At 40.4% G+C, this 22,206-nt stretch overlaps 1 protein-coding gene across 1 annotated transcript in view; it reads right to left on the bottom strand.

The window, feature by feature from the left end:
• CDH7 (cadherin 7) overlaps positions 1-19,625 on the bottom strand; it is an 83,794-nt gene extending 64,169 nt beyond the window's left edge. Inside the window, exons 1-2 of the mRNA XM_064443080.1 lie at positions 19,110-19,625; positions 9,875-10,272 (exon numbers count right to left, since the gene is read on the bottom strand). Coding sequence (XP_064299150.1) covers positions 9,875-10,084 — 210 coding nt within the window. The 5' untranslated portion in view covers positions 10,085-10,272; positions 19,110-19,625. The remainder of the gene's footprint in view (positions 1-9,874; positions 10,273-19,109) is intronic.
• Between the last annotated feature and the right edge of the window lie 2,581 nt (positions 19,626-22,206).

Here is a 22,206-nt window from a genome sequence, read left to right as displayed (position 1 = left end):
GAACATCCAGGAGCAAGAGGAATTATTTAATATTTTTAATATAAACACTATACAGCATTATAGCCCTGCAAGTTAAAAAAGAAACATAGAAATATGGGCCTACTCTGCCCATATAATACGTGTAAATTGTATAAGAAAGACAGATTAAGTATTTTGCTAATTCACAGCATTGCATTTATACCATGATTAAGGAAACTTAAGAAATGACCATCTGCTTTTCCCAACTATGTCTGAAAATTTTTCATTGTTACAGAATAACAAGCTAAACTTTGCCTAATACTGCACCTGTCCGCCTTGTTAGGAAAATGAATTTCTTGATTGCCTCATCAGTACGGTTACAATTTGGTACCTCAGTATGAAATGTCTAAGCAGCTTATCATCCTTAACATGTATCCAAGTAGCAGATTTTCCATATTTTGGAAGCATTTGAAATGGAAAATAACTTTGTATGCTCAATTCTTCTCACACACACTCCACAGCAATAACATTGCATGTCTCTATAGTCCTCAAGGTAATTTCTCATGATTTACAGAAATGGGAAAACTAAATGGGACAGTATGACTATGGTAACAATTTGTAGAATTCATACTGGAAAATTTCCTTATACCACCTGGAAAATTACATTAAATTTATATCTTTCTATGCAGACAGGGCCAAAGAATCTCATGTGATGTAGGTGGAACGTTATGTCAGACTGCCCTTAGCTGTTCTCAACATATACCCTATGCAACCATATAAAACACCATAATGCAGGCCTTCAGTGCTCTAATACTCTATGACTACATGAAAGGAAAGCACTATTCTTTACTGTCAAAATGTGGAATATGTTGTTACCTGTTATCAATCAGCCCTCAGTATTCTTCTTTTACTAACCACAGAATAAAATAACAGTTAAAAATTCAATTTTAAAATGGCCAGATAGTTGTATTCCAAAATTAATATTCTCAAATGGTCTACCAGGGTCCATAAGACTGATCTCAAGATTCTGGATTAGATCTTCCGTTACTCTATGAACAACACACCTTAATAAGCAACACATATTGAAAAACTTCTGCCTGCTTCTCCAGTGTTTAGAACTACCTTCTTCTTCCAGGGGAGCATTCTGAAAAAGACAGCCTGAGACTGAGCCAGTAAGGCATATTTTGTATTTTCTGATACATGAATAATGGCACATGAACTACTATATGCAAAAGAGCTGTATTTGTCTTGGTATTCCTACTTGTCTGAAAGATAAAATAGCTTTTATTCTTTGCTATATTGTTTATGATTTATAGCGTTCTACTACTTACTATGTGCCTCACACCCACATAAATAACAATATTACTTTTGCAACAGCACGGGGCTGTAGCACCAGCAAATACTTGAATATGGAAGGAACTATTAATGGCAGTAATTTTTTAGGTGAGTCAAAAGCATCTGCAAGAATTCGTCCTAAATATCTTGTATAATTTTATAAGCATATTCATTTATTTTGGTGATCAGCATCTTTTCGTCATGTGCTTTTCTGTTGTCAGAGGAGCTTCTTCATTGGCTAAGTTTACACTTAGCCTGGGAAGGTTAAGGTCATTCCCATTTATAGATTAAGGTCAAGTGATCTAGAGTTAGGTGTTGACAACATATTTTTAATATCATGTAAACAAAAACCCCCTATTTTTAACTGGTTGATTCTCCTCCTTATAGCCTTGGAGCTATGAGTGATTAAGCACTATGACCTCCTCAAACTGTAGGCTGGTATTCATACCATGACCATGGTTTGGACAGTTGGGACAGAATTAGAGTTCTCCTAACAGCATAAACGTCACTGTTTCTTCAAAGAGCTACTTGTCTCTAATTTACGTGACAGTAAGTGTCTCTTTCAGTGCAAAAGTGACAGAGAAGATGCTGGTAGCATAAGGTAGCTAATAGTTACTCTGTGAGAAGTGAGCAACCTAGTGTATTAACTTATTTCTTCTCTCAGCAGTTCCACCATTAACACTTAGCTCAGCCACCTCTTCCAGGGAAATACGTAATGCTGAGAGAAAAAGATTATGCTGCGGAGATTTTCCAGGACTTATCACCAGTATATTTATGTGAAAGCCAGTGTATTGGGCATGAAGGAACCATTCCCTGATTTTTTCAGGATCTCTAAATATATTGTCCCAGGTACTCCTCTTAACTGGTAAAAGTAAGCACTGAAAAAACTGATGTGTGCAGAGGTACTATTCTATTAAGTGATTACTAAGGGAAAAAAAAAAAGACAAGGAACTGGAGAAGTGCAGTGTGATATTAAAAAGAAAAAACAAAACTAAAACCAAAACAAACACACACACACACAAAAAACCAACACCAAAACAAACCACAAAAAAAAAGCCCCAATAGTGTGGAGCAAAGAAGAAATTCAGCAGAAGAATTGTGACAAGGCAACAATAGCCTGGCAGCACTTTTAGACTGTGACACATGGGAAACACTAAGTATACGGAATAAATGCCCAATGGATATGTAGAAAGACACTTATGTCTGTATGTATGCAACACTACAAGTATAGGAGAAAGGGCAACATGGAAAAGGTAGTGTGATAGCAGTCTACGAGATGTAAAACTTTAAATCATATGCAGTTTGATGTTTTGAAAGCAATGGAAAAATATCCTTTATCTTCACCAAACTGAAAGAAGTAGCCTTGTACTAACATAGATATCAAATAGATCTGCACTTATGAATTTCAACTAACTTGTCATCCATAAAGGATGGAAAATAAAGGCAGGAAAGAACTGTTATCTGTTCATAATGTTTAAAAATGTTCCACGATTCTCATTTGCAGAACAAATAATATTCTATCTCCATAGCAAAGAACAATAGTGAGCTATTGTTCTCAAGCTATTTTCAGGATGTTGACTAATGTCTGCATATTCCTCTGGTTTCTGTCATTGCTTCTTAATCCACTGTTGCCTCTTGTCTTGCAAGATCACTATTGCAGGGCAGGGGTTGTATTTTCTTGCACTGTGCCTAACAGTGGGAATTTGTTTCACGACTGGCCTTCCTTAGCCCTAGAATAGTGCAAATACTCACAGTTCTTAGTAGCCCTAGTTTTACAATGCTGAATTTCCAACATCATTAATACACAACTGTGAGATGGAGGTAAAACTGGATGTTGGGTGACAGCCAATAGCATGAACTAGAGGACTAAAAACAAGCTCAGCAGATGAAAAGGAGAAGGAATGTTAGAATATGGCTAAAAAAAGTCAGCTGAAGCAGCATGAGCTTGACTGACATCAAAACTGTAAATCTCATGCTTTCATGAAAAGAAGGCATTTTCTGTTAACCAGCCAAGCATAGAGGAGACTTGCATATCCATATCATTGCAAAATTAACTTTTACTCTTTCTTTTCTGTTTTGTCAGAGACCCATAAAATATAGTTTTATATAATGCCCAAAAGAAATTCAGAGCAGAGCACTGTAGGTAGAACCTATTAGTCTACTGAAATACAGAACTGGTATTACAGGATTATATAAATAGCATGGCTGTGCCATAGAATAAAAAGCTGTGATGAGGGCTACTTAATTTACGGATGTTGTCATCACCTTCACTAACCTTCCTCTTCTGTAATGGCACATGTTAAGGATCAATGTTTATATTATACTAAAAGATCAAAAAGCTACATGTTCTGCTTCAGTATCCAACTGTAACTCTCTCAACTCTATTATCACGTCTAATAATGAAATTACATACAAATTGTCTTTTAGTGCTTAAGCATGTGAAATTGTCATCACTTTAAATCCCCAGCATAAAACCCATTTCTGTATCTGTTCAGCTATGTGAGAAGACTACTTCGTATAAAGAGAGAAAGAGGAAATTACACTATAACTGTGCAGGTTAATGAAATCAACTAAGAAAAAGCAGTAGATTTTAGGTTATGCCTTTGGATAATTCTTCCTGTGTGCCTTAATCTCACCCTTCTCCCCAGAGACACTTTAGCCCCACATGCTAAGTAGGAAACATTCAGATTGTCCATCAGCTCTCAGTTATTTGGGGTAACTCAAATTAAGTAAAGCATGGAATAACGCAAAGCCCACAGCGACTATCCAGGGAAGAAAAGCGTGTGTTACTAGAGACTGTGTAGTGCAACCTCAGATGGTAAATTCATACCACTGCTGTACAGTTGAAGCATCCCTTCACCAAGACCTATTCAATCCACAGAGCAGATAAGCAGGATTTGACTATTTTTTCTGTTCATTTGTTTCATTTGCAGCACTTGTGGTAGAAAAACATTGACAGGAATGGCATGTCCCATTTTACTTAAAAGGTCAACTGTTATCAATTTTCATAGCACAGGAAAACAAAGAGTTCCTAAGATGGATAAAAATCAGAAATACAGCAGATTTGCTTTTTCACTTTCATAAACAGCCTTTTGGGAGTATATAAAACAACAGTGCTTCAAAGATCATGCTAAAAGTAAAGATAACATAAATAGAATAGGAACAAAAAATATAACAAAAGGAAGCTTCTCTGAGTTGTTAGGCCATCTTTGTTTTCAACATAGTGTCCACAAAGACAGATGAAGAGTTGGTTTGGGTTTTGTTTGGGGTACTTTTTTCCCCTAAAAAGTACTTGGGGGGAAAAAAACAAAAGAGAAGAAATCTATGCAGAGCTGTAGCTACCCTCAGCCGGAAGGTTACTTGCAGTGCAGACATGAACATTTATCTTGTGCAGGATCTTGAAGGGGTGAGACCCCAGGCTGAGGCTGGGCAGAGAGCTCAGGTCCCTGTGGGTTGCCCCCAGAGGCAGAGGGAGGGACAGAGCCCACCAGGAAGTCGCACCCCTCCAGCCCACCTCCTGCTCCATTATCTGCAAATGAGGCAGCCTAGCCTCTTTTACCTACATTTAGCCTTTGCAATTTCACCCCACCGCCTCTTCACTTCCCAAAGTGTCAGTAAAACTGCCATAGTGCAGTTTCTAGAGGGATGAAAAGCTATTTGGGCTAACTTCTATTCAGAGATCCTCAGCTCTTTCATCACAGATGAATTCCCTCAGTTTCTCAGTAGCTGCATATCGGTCTGAGTTTGACTGAGTGGCCAGTACTTCCACAGTGCTCACTGCTTTAAAGTATTTTAGCAAAGACCCTTATTATCCAGGGTAGACAAAAAGACATCAGCCACATCTGAAAGTCCCAGGCTATGATCTATAAAGAGCCCAACTTTTTCTACATCTGTATGGCTTGATATAAGGTCACACCACAGATAAATATCATATGTGAAAAATTCTGTCACCTTGTTAACACATTCACCAACACCTTTGAAAAACAAACACAAAAAACCAGTAACCTCCCCTGGCCAGCCTCCTTCCTTTCAAAATGATGAGGCTAGAAAAAAACAACCCACTCTTTATGCCAACAATAACATACACTTCTTGTTATTTTGTTGCTTGAAAAGCCCTTTCCCCACTCTGCCTTGGTGCAAACCTGTAAATTCGCTTAAATCCATCCATTTCCTAGGAAATGTTTAAGTTCACTGCATTTTTTTTATGCTTCACTCATTCTGTACTACTCCAGAAAATAATAATGCAAATATTAGCTTTTATGCGCTTTGGTCCATGTTTGAAAATTGAATCCAACAAGCCTCTCTATCTTAAAATAGTTAGAAGAAAAACAAAGAGGCAGGTGAAATGGAATTGGAAAGCAATGACTGTGAGCTCTAACAAACTACACACTCTTAGGACGTTCATTTAACCTTTTTTTCTTGATTTTACCATCTAGAGAATGCAGGTTAGGATTTATGCTTTCCTTCCCCATACATTATAAATAACAACTACATGCAGGACACCTTAGAAGTTACAAGTGTTATTTTTGACAAGTACCAGTGAGACTCTCAAATGTCAACTTCTTGGGTTTGTGCTCAATCAAGCCTATGTCTTTTTCTCTTTTATTTTCAGTCCTTCATACCTTAGCAAGATTTCAGGGGTAAAAACAACAACAACAACGACAACAAAATGTTGAGCTCAGGAAAGGGCTTGAAACCATCCCTGGAAAAGGAGCTTTGGGTTGGTTCCAAATGAAAACAGTGAAGCCAGCCATCAATCGGCATCTCACATGGAGTTCACAGCCTTATTTCACATCTTCAGGTTTATCTGCGGCTTCTTTTGATTTTTTTTTATTTTTTTAATAAGAAAAATGAAAGGATTACTAGCTGAGACTTTGCGTCATTACAATGTTTTTGAGGAGACCGACACTCTTGCAGCAGAACCCATAAAATGAAATTAAAAAAAAAAAAAAAGGAAAAAACCCAACAGCAACAAAAATAAACCACAACCAAAACCAAACTGTGGATGACTGATACTTATGTAACAAAACCAAAAAAAGAGGTCAACAAAATTTTAAAGTTCTCCTTTAACTGCACCCCTTTTTGCCAATGTGTACCCATATAGACTTTAATTACAAGATTGTATACAGCTTTTTGTATATTCAGTGTAATACAATATACTTTTTCCTAATTTTAGGTGGTTTTGCATTGAATCATTTAAAACTGCTATGTGCTATTACTTTAATGGAATCTGTTTGGGCATAAAAGTCATTTATATGGAAAATACAGAGTAAGGCATTTCACAAGACGTATTACCAAGCAATAGCAAACATTTTCCAGAAAACAGAAGCCACCTATGCTTCTAGCTAAATTAGCATCATAGTTAACTGCCCCATCTCCTACACGGCATGTCTGGAAGATAACAGTGCCCACCTAAACAGGCAAATGGGCTAAATAGTTAAATGCTTCAGCCCTTTAAGTGAACATAACGTAAGCTGTGCTGACAGACAGAAAGAAAATGTATATGGTTCAGTCCACAATCTGATTACATGTTAAGCACCTCCCAAGAGGCACTCAGAATTACTCAGGATTGAATCCAAGATGATTAAAATTCATGCCATGGAGAGGAAAGACCTACATTAAAAAGAAAAAGCAAAAAACCTCAGTCACCTCTGACTCCTATTAGTGTAAAACTAATGGAACTCCTCCAGAGGCTTCTCCAGAGTGATGCAAGAAACAGACCCCTGCCGCCTTAAGAAAATAAAAACATTTTTTCAAAAAACAAACAAAGACATTCTGCCAATAAAAGGATGTCAAGGATGTAAGAAGGAAGGACACAGTATACTTCAGGTATAGATCTGAAACCTTGTTAAATGAACAAGAAAACCCTAAGAAATTATTTTAAGTGAAAAACTCATCTTACTGAAGAGAGTAGAAATCCTGTTACATTATTTAAAAGGAATAGGATTTTACCCTGCGTGAACATGTTACTAAAGTGTCAGAATGCGTACACCCAGGACAACAGAGTTAATGCTGAACATGGAATTAACATTGGTATTTCATGACTCTTGAATGATTTGCCATGTAACCCTAACATTCTCCAAATGCTGCCTTCCAAACAGAATTGCCTAGGGCTTTGGAAAATTGAATAGCGTCAGGGAGAAAACATACCCTATTCCAGCTCCATTTGCCTGAGTGTTTCTGAATCATTTTTATCTCACAACCCTTAAAATCTGGAGGAAGGTTCCTTGTTGCTGGATGTGCAGTTAGACTGGCACCCTGCAAAGCATCCTGAACATAAGGTAGTGCAGGACTGACCTCCCCAGGAGCAGAGCACTCTGCAGAGCATGAGGCAGAGTCTGTTTGCTGCTTCCACTTCACTTGAGAGAAGTGAGTTATGCCAGCTCTTTACTTGCCGTCGCTTCCTCACCAAGGGGAAAGAAATTTAAAAAATTTAAAAAAAAAATTAAAACCAGCCAGCCTTCCTATCCAAATCTAGGTTTTCTCGGTCCCTACCTCCCTGCAAAGGATTTGAAACAAGAACAGCAATGTTTTTAAGGGCCAAAGAGGGGGAGGAAGGTGACTGCTGCTCACTTGAGAGTGGTGCTACACATAATATGTTAACATACAGAAAGAAAATCACTTCTTCACCTTTTTGCTCCCCTGCGTGGGAATGCAGCTTCGGTCATGATTGCACCTCAGGAACCACACAGTAAAAAACCTCTCCAGTGAGAAGGTTAGGAACTGGGCACGTCTTATCTTATAAGATGCTCAGCAAGGGCTCTGTTTCCAGGAAGATGGGCTTCCTTTTGCAAGTGCAAATTTTTATCTGCTTTTCCTAGAAAATGAATTGCTGGTACAAATGTGAGTTCCTGAGCCAACAATTCATACTGCTGATATAAAAGCAGGCTGGGCACAGACTGTTTCAGGAAAAAAGCTTTGCTTTTCAGAAGATATCTGCTTATGAATGCTAGGACTTCTGTAAAGGACAGGAAAGAGCAGACTGTGAAGCTAAAAATAGCCACATACATGCAAATATCATGTACTCTAGTGCTACCATAGCATCTTTGGCCATAATACAGCAATTGAATGAATACAAGAACTGCTACAGATCAAAACCAGTCTTCAGTCAAGTATTTAAAGTCACTTCTTCTCCAGAAGAGAACTTCTAATTTGCAAGCCACACTTCCTTTTTTATCAGTGGGCAAGAATGCCAAAAATGCCATTTTCAAGAGGCACGAGAGAAGCTCCAATCTGAGAACAAATTTGCCTAAAAGACAAAACTCACAAAGCCAAGCAGCAGCTGCATGGCGTCAGAATGGAAATTCTACATAACGTAAAACTTAACAAAAACTTTCAGGACTGCTGTAATAAGAGATATTTCTGATTCTAGCACATCTTTCTTAAGGGCTCCACTGCGCAAAGTACCAGCCCCAGTTCAGAAAAGCACCTAAACACAACCATAGCTGTAATCATGACAGCAGTTCCCTATTTAACTCGATTATTCAGTTGGCATGATTAAATTCTAAGTGCTTAACTGTGTTAACACAAACATCAAGGCTTTTTCTCAGTAGGACGAATTAAGTAAGCTGAAATTTATTACGCTCATATATTTGAAGCAGTGGATTTCAGACTACTTCACCTCCTTTTCTGTAAGCATGCTATTTTGGCAAAAGCTGTCACTCCCTTGTTTTCTATGCATTTGCTATATTTTAATGAGAAAATCTACTTATTGATTCCGATATCACAAAGAAAAATGGTTTTTTTTCTTTCAATAAGATGATTACACATAAATGTACATAGAAACACAAGAGGGTTTTTTGTTTGGGTTTTTTTTTTCCTTCATAATTGCTGAAGGAAGCATATTACCCACCAACACAAGGCAGTGAATGAGCTAAGGCCCGGGTTCACAGCTGTGCTCAGTGTGTTCCACGTGCAGTGACGGGCTCTCGAAATGAGCCATTTGGGATGCCCTGACGTAAGGGCTGCTTCTCCACTGGCCTGGTGCCCATCAGAGGGAAGGTAAAGCCACAAGGCAGTGCTATGCATGGAAAGCAGCAAGGCCCCCAAGGTGCCAATCTGCCAGCCAGGCGATGTCAAAGCAAAACAGTAATGCAGATATGCCCTCCTTTTTAATTGTCACACCCCCAAAGGCCTGTTTCTTTCTCTCTTGACTTCAGCAGTGCTGATCTTTAGGGAGAAAACAACATAACACAGAACTGTTTTCTGGGACTAGCTGTTAGCTCTTATAAGAGCTGTTAGCTCACGGTTAGCTTTCTCTATTCCTGTTAAAAAATACATCTAATATTAGTAATAAAATATTTTCTTTGTATAAATGGTGATAAAACACTTTCATTACTGCACTCATTTAAAGAAGCATAGCTCATATGTAGAGATTTTAAAGAAAATTGCAAGAGGAATCAGGAATGTAATGTGCTGCTGTTTTGAATTGCTAAACATTTTTCTTTTTCAAACTACAAAACTTTGTCCAACCCTGGCTTAATGCAACAACACTGACAGAACTGTAATTTTCAGGTTGCACCATATAAACATGTCACAAAACAAGCATCTGTATCTTCCAAAGTTTGTTTAAATCCCCTACCTTTCCTACATAGAGTGGGTCTGTACCCATGTATTCTTCCAGCACAAAGAATTGATTCCACACCCAGCTGCGTTTGGTTCTTGTCCTCCCTGATTGAAAGTAGGGCTTTGACCTCGACCTCGAGAGCTCTGCTTGATTCATCCCAGAAAGACACAGGAAAAGAGCTAGTATCTGCAGAAAATGGCAGAACTCCACTTTGCCCAACTTCATCTTTTTTTTTTTTCCCTGTGTAAAAAAAAAACCTTGACGAGAGCGGGCACAATTCCAGTTGTCTCAGTAGCTCTAGCCTCCGGCAGGGTGTCAGCTGGGAGTCCAGAGATAATAATTTGTGGAGTGGTCGCTTGGAAGAAGTCACCACTGCTGAACAGCCTTCACCAAAGAAATGGTGTAATAGGTACCTATCCGGGAAAAAGACAAGAACTGTTGTCAGAACTTTTTTCTTTGAAGAATGCAAATTCTTTGCAGCTTTCACATAATGCAACAAAAATGTTTATTTATGATTTTTCTCATCATCAACACAGTTGAGTTTACATAACAAGTCTCCGAGCATTTAGAGCTCATTCCTTGGATGGCATTACTGCTGCTGATAGATCTGTATTTATAAAGTTTTCTCGTGACTGTTCTCTTAATATACTAGTTTCCCCAGCACAAAGGCTGACTTTTTTCTCTTTAAAATAATCAAAGCAAATGTAGTTTTTACGTTATTTGTTTTGATTTTTCCTCCTCTGTCTGCTACAGTCTGCTTTACTTGCCATTACTGTGATATAATTACAAACCAGATACAGACAGGAAGTTATATTAATGGAAAGGACATATACTAGCTAACTCTCTTCCATATAACAGAAAAGTAAAATAAAGGAGTATAAGATGAATCAGATCAATTTGATTGATTCTTAGTCACAGTACACGAAATGTTATGATTTGTTCTGATCTGATTCTGACCAGCTAAAAAAACCTCAGAATCTCCCCATTCATTTTTACTACATTCCTAAAGCAAATGTCAGGCATGCTAAGAAGCAAGCTAGACTGGTTTATATACTGATACACAAACCTGTTAAGAAAGTTCAGAGGATAATTCAATTTTGTGTTTTCAATGAAACCTTGATTTAATGACGAATGATTTTTCAGCAGTAACACATACAGGTTTTATCTTTTTGTGCATCTTATTTTTTATTCCAAAATCTTGGTCACTTAGTAACTGGTGGAACTCACTAAAAATAATAATTTACAACAAGAAATACCCCTCCAATACTTAAATAAGTCCTTTTATTTCTGCCTTTTACAATTGTGAGCCTTCTCTGGACAAGTAAAAATGTATACTTAGTATAATGTTTTTAAAAGTATAAATTCTGTCAGTCAGAACCAAATGTAGCATTGCATTTCGGGGGAATCACCTGCATTAACGCCAGGTAAGCAATGCTCTCTCTGAAACAGGCAACCTCCTTGTCTGAGTGAGCAATGAGGCAGACAAGAAGTATTTAAGTGCCAAACACAAGGTGAATATGAGGATAAAATTAAAAGAGATAACAAGGCATTCATTTGGAGTGAACCGCTGCTACTTAGGAAGCCATGGAAGAAAGAAGATTTCATACTTTCTACATTTAATTAATCTAAAAAGACTAGATGTTGTCACATTCACATACACATTAAATGCTCTAGCTAGATTATTACTACGTCCCTACCCACCACTATTGAAACTGAGAGAAACGCTCTCTCTGCTGTTTTCAGTATGTCAGGCTCTTTTAGCTGAAGAATGCCTATGCATCGTGCTGCCAAAGCTACCTAGAGGGCAGAAACATGAAACAAATAAAAAGCTCTTCTGATTACAGACTGTATTTAAAGCCTTTTTATAGTAATCCCTTCTGTGGTACTGCCCTACACCAGAAAGGCTTTGCTTAGAGACTGGTGGGATAAACCACAAACCCACTGAGCATGTTTGCTAAGCAGAAGCAATTTGAAAGCTTCATATGTGAAAATCCAGTGTCTCCCTGTAGGCAAAACAAAGAGAATAGGCAATGTCTTACCTAAAGGCCCTAATTTTCAAAACCTGATGCTACAGTTTTAAAAGACGTGTCTTCAACATGGACCAAGATTCTTTTTGTGGTGGGATTAGCACGCAGGTGTCATCCTCACTAGCAGAGCACAGTTTATAATAATTAATCCCAACTAGTCATAGCTCTGTTTTGATCTGGTCCTTTGGGTAAATCATGACCATATGACATAGTAATTACTGAGGGGGCTGCCATGAGTGTTAAGGAGGGCAGCTGTGCTTCCTTGGTGATATGTTCACTTCCTACCTCTCAGTTCAAATAAGATAAGCATTGTTTGTAGTATGGGCTGTTTATGCACCCTTTACTTTCCTTCTCTGTGTCTAAGTCACCTCAGGTTAAAGACATCTGATATTGATAAACTGTCAGTTTATTTCAGAGAGGCAGCAGATTGTTATTTAACAGAGATAAAAATATGAAATGGATTTTCTTAAGAAATGTCAGTAAAACATTTACAATATGTTAGAGTCTTTCCACTAAGCAGTTTGAAATGTCTTGTTCTTGCTCTGAACAGACATTTCAAACCTAGAATTGCTCTAACCTTTATCTCGAACAGTGTTCTCTTATATCCTTTCTTTTACACCTGCAGGAAAGTATGAAAGCCACCATATGGAGTGCCATAGTCCCCCGCCACACACCACAGCACAGAAGTGAAAAATGCACCCAAAATACCAACTGAAAAACAGTCCATATGCTAGACAGCACAATCTGATGAAAAGCAGAATACTCACACTCCCCAGAAAAAAATTGTTGTCATTTACTCATTCTCAAACACTTTCACCACACATTCTCCAGAATTCCAATTATTTTTATTCAGCTGTGTAGCAGCACTTTCTGCTCTGAAACACTCTTTCCTTCTTCAGGATAAGTCTTCCTATTCCTCTTAGAACCCCTTTTTTTAGGTTTTTATTTATAGTTCTTTCAGCACGTTGCCTTTTGAGTGTGATACTTCCCAAAACAGAAGTAAAAGTGTCTGGTATTTAAAAATCTTTTTTGTTTTGGGAATAATTATTTATTAAATTGCATTTCATTACATTTCTTACTGATAGAGACATAAATATTTATATGGATTTTTTTAATAATAAAGAGCTATTATATTTCTGTCCAAGCATAACTAGCACCTCAACATCACCTGTTCTATGAAGTCCATAAGTATGAAGTCCACAACTCCACATAAGTAACATGATAGCATTCATAAAACTGAAAACTAAAAGGTGTGGGGGGTTTTATTTTTCTCATCAAGTCATAACTTCAATGTTCAGGGTTGTACTTGCAGCAGTGGATATGACTAACACTGACAGCAATAGAGGGAATGCAGTGCTCTGATTCCAGTGCCTTCTCTGTCATCTGCATTTACAGGTTTGAGTGTGAAGCGAAGGTAAAACTGACCTGCAACCATTTTGTATTTTGTGTTCAAAGATGCTCTTTTATAAAATGGTATCACTTTCTGCACAAACAGGACTCAGAGTACACAGAACCGAGAAATATTTGCACTTGTAATTAATGTCTAAGTACCCTAGGACATAAGTGCACCTTTACATCTTGTTTCTGGATCTCCAAAATGCTTCTCCCCTCCCCAAACAGGAGCAAAATGCAGTCATGTCTCCTTACTCACACTTTGCCTACATAAAATGTAATTTAAGCTTTAAAAATAAAATTGTCTGCTGGTATATTTAAAGCACTACGCTCTACCTCTGACATCTAAGCTTGTATTCCCTATTTACTTTGCATAGTCCTGACAATCACAACTACAAAAAATATGAAGTATAAAAATTGCTGTGTAATTCAAAGAGTATGTTATGTGATCTGGACTGTTCACTTAGTATGCCTTACCAGAGCAGTAACATGCTGTCTGTGTGAACAGCTATAAAAATTAAAAAAAAATAAATAATCCCCTAAATATCTAAGCTGTCATATTTGTGTTCTTAAATAACTGGTTGATATATAAAACATCAGACTGAAGAATATACATTTTAAAAAATAATAACCTCCTTATCCAATATAAGCCATAAAACTTACATTTTCTCCCATCTGCTGTATAGAAATTGAACTATATTTAAGCCACAGTCTAGTAGCAGAAGTGTTCTGGTGAACACTGCTAATCTGAAAAATGTTACTACTTTACTTCACCAAAACAATCTGCTAGTGTCAAAAAGACACCATTATGCACTGTCTCCAAGGGGCAATCTTGATTTGTCGAAAACATTCAGATCATGAATAAGATCCTCAGCTTTAAGGAATAGTTCCCCTCACTGTAAGCAATTAAGGGTAATTTACACCCACTGAAAATCTCTCTGAATATTTTGCTTCGCTCCATAATTTCTAAAACAACGCTTCAAGACTAGTCCTTGCTGTTTCTGTGTAGCAGTGAACACCAGTACATATGGACAAAACACGTCTTCAGTCTCCTAGATATGCTCGTGGAAGCCCTCTTTCCCCACCTGAGATTTCCGCAGCCTTGCAGGACCATTTGCTGAAGGCTCTTGAAATCATCTTTGTACCACTTCACCTTTGCAGCCAAAGTGCAAATTCCTGCAGACTTCCACTGACACATCTCTACTGTTGTCACAGTGCCAGGTTAATCTATAAACCATATAACTTCTGTTGTCAACCTCTTCAACCCAACAGGGAATTTTGTCCTTCACTATATATTGTCTTAAATTCTTTCCAATACGCAAATTCTTCAGGAAGAAGTGGAAATCCAAAACCCTTTCCATTACTAAACCCTACCGGTCTGGATTACATGTCTCTATTTTGAAATCTCACTGTCAGCTCAGGGCATCCATTGAAGGTTTAACTGAGGAGTTTTCCACTCCTATTGCCTTCCCTCTCTTCCCCCCTGCCTCCATTACCATCTCATCAGATTGCTTCAATTTTTGATACCATTGAAAAATTTACCATGTAAACCTCGACCTTACTGTCTCTGAAAGTGCAGCCCAGACAACACCTGCTAGTAAATCTTGCTTTAGCTTGGTCAGTAGGGCACAGTCATCCCATGTTTGGGTTTCTTTCTTTACTTTGATCACTCAATAAATTAAGACTCTGTGTGTTGACATAATTCTGAGGGTGACTGTTGCCACCAGATCTTCCTTAAACACAGTGGAATCAGCAGGTGAGCCCCCTGACAGCTGAACTACTCTCACAGAAATATTTATGTTTTGACATTTGATTTTACAATGCCAATTGCAAAGGGTGTCACTTTCTGTGGCACAGAAAATTCACCTTTGTTATGAGCCTGCAGCTCCTTTATGTCACACCTCCTAAATACCACGGGAGACTCCTTCACAGGTTCAGGACCTTTATGAACCTTGAGACAAAGGGTTTAGAGAAGATAACATGTCTAATTATGGTGTAGATTGCAATGTCTGGTTATCACTTTTCTCAGGGAAAGGAAGAAAGAAAAAAGGAGGGTGCCTTCGAGCAAGTGAGGTGGGGCCCTTCCGTGAAATGGAGCTCAGCGAGTCAAGGCAGTACAATGAAACCTATTAAATCCCTGTGCCAAATGACATTACAACTACAGACCACAGCCTCCTGCCGCTAACTGGCCTAAATATTCACATGGGATATCTGTAAATGTAGTGCACATCCTGCAGTCTGCATCTGGTTATCAAGCAAAAAACTATCGCTGCTCCAAACATATGGTGCTGTTACACTAAACTGGCTCCAATACTCTCTGACTCAGGTGAAAGGACCTGATGACACAACAGAAAAACACTAGGCACACTTCAATAAATTATATGGCTTCAAAGAATGTGAAAAGAAAACCAGGCAACAGCTTTTGGTCTGTCATACTGATCATAAGATCAGTTGATCATAAGATTGTATGTGGCTAGAATGCTCAATTGTTTGGGTTGTTGGCAGGTTTCTTTTTTCCCCCTGAAAAATTAACAAAAGAAAGAATAATTTTTTTTTTTAGTATCATTTTCTCCATGTGAAAGTGCTTTGTTGTTTTTTCACCTTGCTAAGGTACATTTCATAGATCTAAGTTGCTGGAAAGGATTATGCTAATTTGATCACTCATTGAAAAGAAACGCTAGCAGTATTTGTATATCTGTGACCAATCAAGTCAAATATTTAAATTTCCACATGCTCAATTTCTGCAGCATCATTTAAGCTGAGGAACTTCACATAAATACCTCGGGATGACTTTCTTGCAGAACCGTTGAATTCCCAGAGGAGGCACTCCTGCATTACTGCTTAGAGTTAAGCCTGGTTTGACAAGAAGAACAGAAGTAACCACCACCTATCTGATCGCCTTCCTCAGCTAGAATTTAGTGATTTTTATTGCCACAAGAAAACATGCGCAGTAGTAGCATGAAAGCATACATGAAAAAAAAAATGTGCGTGATAAACTAAAGGAAATAGAATGGCTCAAGAAAGGCCTTCATTGAAGAACCGCTGAATGCATCAGATACTGAAGCCAAGAGCCGAAGCCATACACAGAAACCTACTCGCCAACCTGTCACTAAAACTGACTCCCAAGCAGTACATTCTTCTGCAAACCATTTGAAGTTTAAAATATTTTCATTGCACATTGGAGTCAATTGCTGAGTTGAATACCTTTGAGAAAAGGCTTAGCCAGGTTTGTAGAAAAGTAGGACTTGTAACTGAGAGCGGAAAAACCTATGGTTCTGCATTAATAATGATTTTCTTCAGTCAAGTCTCTGACTGCTGAAGAAACATAGAAAAACGTGGACGCAACATGCGCATGGACACAGTTATGCATAAAAAGGACAGACAAAAATCTGCATGGATGCTATATCCATCCTTCTCATCAGATACTTCATGGATAATCTGCAGTTATACAAATGCTTTATCATTACCTTTCAATATGGAAAGATAAGAATGCTTTGCTATTAAATCAATAGCAAATAATCAAGAGTGCTTTGCTATTAAATCAATAAAAGTAGACTTAAGAGAGTTGTGAGGCTGTCATCTGACTCAACACAATTCTAATGACCTACATCAGCTTTTAATTACAGTAAAGTCTCCTGTTATAAGGGTAAAATGCCCTCTGATTAAAACTGCAGTCTTTAATGTCTTTTTGCAAGAAAATAGTCTACATTACTGAAGTTTGTATTTTTATTCACATTAACTGACCCACACTTCTAAACATGCAGTGGTAGCTCAGATTATTACCTTTGATATTTCCCTAAGATTCCAGGTAGTTTTGAATCTGTATTAAGTTCTCAAACCCAAGATATTTCACATACTTTACATTAAAAGTTGTCAGAGTCAGCTTTTAGCTCCTTTGCTCTTCTCCCCTTGCTGTGGATTTTATCGCAATTGTTTTTTAAATCTTACTTAGCCTTTCTTCATGACCCTAGAAAAGAAGTGTGTTTAGATTAGATCCCTTGGTAGTTGCAGGCTGAAAAGCCAGAAAAGTGTGTACAAGGACTTTAAACGGGATGTCACATTTGGTCCCTAGATAGTTCTTTTGGATTTGTTTAGTGGGGTTTTTTGTTCTTCTTTTCCCCAAAGATGGTAACACAGCCGTTGCACTGAACTAGCTCTAATGAGGCACAGTCATATTATTTCTAAACATCCTCATTTCACTTTTGCATCTTTAAAACTGATATTATATTGCTAAGAGCAAACCAGCCTCATTTCCCAACTGATCTTTATCTGCTGACCTGTTGTACCTTCAGAAGCTATATTCTAAGCAAAGTTAATTTACTTATGCAACTTCCATGCTATTGCCCATCTGAATAGCTCTTCACCTGGGATAATGTAGTCCTATCATTTAAGAAACAGAATAAGTATCTAGCTTTCACTGGTAACAATTCCCTGCAAACTCCAAATGATGTAACACAGGAACAATTACTAAATGTGATATGGGTAGAAAAGTGACACATCACTGCCAATGAGAGACTGTTTAGGAAGCTTGCATTCTTAAGAGTTTGGCTCCTTTATGAATTTACTTATTTGTCCTGGAAAAGCGATTCATTTTCTGCAAAGCTCTACTATCACCTATGTTTTAGCTGAAAAATGGCAAGGCATTATGTCTTGTTAGAGACACTATAAAGTATACCCTGCCCTTTCAAGTGCTGCTTTGACTTGAGAAGTTATCTATCAGAACACAAGATTTTATCCTTGCAATGGGAAAAGATTAAAGTATCAGCATTTCGGTTCCCAGAATCAGAGTGCCTCACTAGTCTCTGTCTCCCATCCCTCCCTAAATTCCCCGATTTGCCAGGGAAGACTTCCTTTGCAGAATCCTGGCTCACCTGAACTGCCTCACCTTTTGAAACACGAGCAAAAAGGCTAAATCTAATCTCAGAACGGGGTACTTTTTCCCTTCATTTAGCAACTAGAAGTCTGAGGATCCAGACCACAAACCACTTGCTACCAGTGCACACAACCTGTTATAGAAAAGCAGGGCATGCCCGCGCGTGGATGTGTGGATAGATGGGGCGACGGGGTGGAGGGGATAGGGTCAGTATCGAACAGCCCAGCACTGCAGAGCTAGCCTTACCAGCGGAATACTAATCAAAGAAACAAGCTCCCATCATTTCAACGTTTGCAAACTCTAGAACATCCTTGACGTAAAAGGAGGAAAGCTCTGGGAAATAACTCAGGAAATTTCCTGGCCTCAGTAATCTTTTGCTCTGTAGCATCAACGCCGGACTCTCAGATCACGCAAGACAGCCGCTTTGGTTTGGCAGAAAGGGCTGAGACAGTCAGGACTCGGCGCTGCTTGTATTTTGCAGAAGTCTGTGGACCTCCCTTCCCCCACCCCACCTCTCCGTTTGTCTGTGAGACTTCTTCAAAGAGTCAGAGAGATGCTATTGTTCTCTTATTTTTCAGAAGGCGCACACACGCGTATAGCATCAGCGCTGTTACTTCCCACGGTTCCCCTGCGACACCGGGCGCCGGGGCCGCGGCGGCCGTCCCCAGCCGCGCCGCCCGGGCCGCCCGCAGCCCCCGCCCGCAGCCCGCGGCCGCCCGGGCCGCCCCGCCGGCCCCTTCCCGCCGCCCCCAGCGCCCCCCGCTGCGCCCGCAGCCGCGCCGCCCTGCTGCCTCCGCAGAGCCGCAGCCCCGCTGCCGAGCGGGGGCAGTTTGGGGGCAAGGGGGGAAGAAGAACCGCGCGCAGCCCTTTCCTGCAACTACTCCGGTCTCCCTCTACCTACGCGGAGGGGAAGGGGGAGCGGAAAGCACGGAAACGCACAGGTGCAGCCGGCACTTACCTGTTCCCCCTCTCCCTCGGCTGCCCAGCGCAGTGAGTATTTTAATCCCAAGGGCCGTCGCTCCCTCCGCGGCGAAGCGCTGGCGGGATGCTCCCAGGCGGGGGCCGGGCTGCGGGCGGCGGGGCGCCCGCCTGGCATGGGGGCTGCGCGCCCGCCCGCGCACTCGCCCGCACCCGCGGAGGTAGGAGCGCGCCGCCGCTCCGCTCCTCCTCCTCCGCTGCGCGGCACGGCACGGCCAGCCGCTGGGCACACGGTGGGAGAAGTGGGTGCCGATGCCAAGCCCAGCTCCGACTGGGTGCGGATCGTGGCTGTGGGAGGAGGAGGAAGAGGAGGGAGAGAAGGAGGGGGGAGGGAAGAAGGCAGAGGAGGTGGGGATGATGCTCCGGGCAGGGGATGTCACCGCTCGGCGGCCGGAGCCCGCTGCCAGCTCCGTCCGAGGGCGCGCGGAGGAGGCACCGGGACTCTTTGTACCTCCCGAAGACCCGGCGGTGGCTATTGAAAAGGGATCCAGGGAGCAGCCTGCCCGGCCCCGCTCCCCCCGCCTCTCCTCCTCCTCCTCCTTGACAGGATATACAGATGGAGTCCTTTGGATAAAAATCAGGAGCCGGGCTAGGGGGTGGGGCGGGAGCCAATCTATTTCCCCATTTGCATTTGAAACGCGGAGCTGAAGGAGAGAGTTTAAGAATTATTTTATTCCCCCCCCACCCCACCCCCCCAACTTGTCCTAGAAGCCGCGATCAATTGAGCTCCTGATGCGTGAAACAAAGTCGCACAACTAATCCGAACTTGCGGGGTCCCTGCTTCACAGTTTTGCCCTTTCAGCCTCTCCAGACTGCCCTGCTGCCACTTGCAAAACCCACACCTCCTCCCCCGGCCCCTTCGCCTGGCTGGCGGTGGGGAAGCCGGGGGCTGGGCCGGGCCGGGGTCCCCTCTCCAGGTCCCGGGGCCGCGGGGCGCGGCGAGGCTCTCCCCGGGCAAGGCACGGACCTGCCACCGACCTGCCCAAGGGAGCTAAACCCCCGCACCCCTGCTGCCCTCCGCCTCCCCGGTGCGGCTGTCCCTCCTACCCGACCCGGTATAAACCGGGGGGAGGGGTGAGGGGGGGGTGAGGGGGGAAGAGAGAATAAAAAAAAAACCCACATGGAATAAATAAACCAGGTGCTTTCATAGAATAAACGGTGGAGAGGGGCGACTGCGCCCGTGCTGGAGCCCTGCGCACCGGCAGGAGGAGAAGGCGCAGTGTCACGCTGGGGCTGGTGCCTGGCAGCATCCACGCTCAGCCCCGCAACCCCAAAGCTGCCCGGGGAAGCCCCTCTAGGAAATGAATACCTGCTTTGTTTGGACTTGGTCCGGCTGGGAAAGCGGCAGCAAAAACTTTCTGCCTCATTTCAGCACTGCTGAAGCCTTTTGGGTCTGCGGGATGAAACAGGTCTACAACTGAAACGTGATCACCCGGGAGTCAGGACGCCTCCTGCAAAAAGAGGCAGAGGTTCCAAGTGTTGGCGGAGCTGCTGATCTGACATTTTCCACGGACAAAAATATTTTTAACACCTACTGTTTTTAGAACAATGGATCGTACAAGGGCAACTGTAAGAAATGAGCCTTGGCCAATGTCTTGTGATTTATAGCTTTAGCAGAAAAAGCATTGTCGACGTACTATGAACAGACCAATAATGTGCATTTATAATTAATTTTCATTCCTATTATACAGTAAACTATGAAGTGTGGTGTCAACAATAATAAAGTAATGTGAGGATAAAGTCATCTCTTAAAAAAATTAAATAATGTGTTTAGATCATGAAGTGTTCCTTTTTTTTTTTTTTTTAATCATTGTAATTTCTGGATTTGTTTGTAGCCTTTGAAAACACAAGTGCAAACATGCAAGAGTATTTTGATAAATGCAGTATGTAACTGCTGTGTGTTCCTCGCCTTTTAGCTTCATTTTCAGACGTTATTTCCAATGTCACCCTTCTAATCAGCAAGAGGCAATTCAGCATCATGGCATTTGTGAACTGAAGAAGTAGTTTAAAGAGGGCAGCTAGAAGCAATCTTCGTTCTCCAAGTTATGGAGCATCTGAGTGCATGGCTACAATGTAATAAGATGTATTCAGGGAAGAAAATCCTGAAACATGATTGCACACAGTTGCTTAAGACTGTAATTAAGGATTCTTCTTTCTTTTGTCCTCCTTCCCCCAATCCCTAATTCATCTTTCACAAGTTAATCAAAATAAGACTCTTTGCACTGATCCTTAGAGGACAAGGTTCAAGGACAGATTATCTTTTTTCATCACTAAATATCACAAACACCTCTGCTTTATCTTCTTTCAAATTCATTCTGAGATGTAACGAGTACTTGGAAACCTTATCTTTTCCTACTTAATTTGGTAGCTATGACTGCAATGGTGAAAATAGAACAGTTTAAAAAGAGAAAAGAAAAAAATCATTGTTTGGGAATGGGATGATACAAAAAAAGAATCTACAAGGGGTCGGGGTCTTGAGCTTCATAAACTTTCCCTAACGTCTTCAAACTTTTTCTTTGTTCCTCAGGTTCAAAATGGGGACTAGTTTTACAATCACTTAAAATCTTTATAAAGGAAGGATTCTTTCTCATTAACTTTGATTCTGATCCAGATATTACTAATGGAGAGTTGGAATAGCCAATTATCACCCAATTAAAAAGCTTTCATGTGGAGACCTTTGCAGAGTGTTTCACGATGTTCGTACTAACTTAACAGACCTCTCTCAAGGATATGCTTTATGTTCCAAAAATCTATATCCTCTCAAGCAAAACCTTTCATTAAACTGTATGTGAAAACATTTGAACTTATTTCTACTGTGTTGAAAATAGGATAGATATTTTTGTCTGATTATTTTTCTAAATGCTTATGCTGTCATATCAAAATAAAATGTATTAAAACCTTTGACTTTCATGGGAGCAAAACAGCCCAGTGACTCCAAGCAAAAAATGTGACTAAGCAGACCAATTTAATTTCATTGCACAGGCAGAATAAAATGTAAAGAAGCAATTATTCTTAGTCACTTTTGGCAATCTACCATTTTTAGTAACATAAGCAAATGTATATTTTTTTAATACAGT

Source organism: Phalacrocorax carbo, chromosome 2 (assembly GCF_963921805.1).
Source record: "Phalacrocorax carbo chromosome 2, bPhaCar2.1, whole genome shotgun sequence".
Taxonomy (NCBI): domain Eukaryota; kingdom Metazoa; phylum Chordata; class Aves; order Suliformes; family Phalacrocoracidae; genus Phalacrocorax; species Phalacrocorax carbo.
The sequence above is the reverse complement of the archived record's forward strand: the minus strand, read 5'-3'. Positions and strand labels throughout refer to the sequence as shown.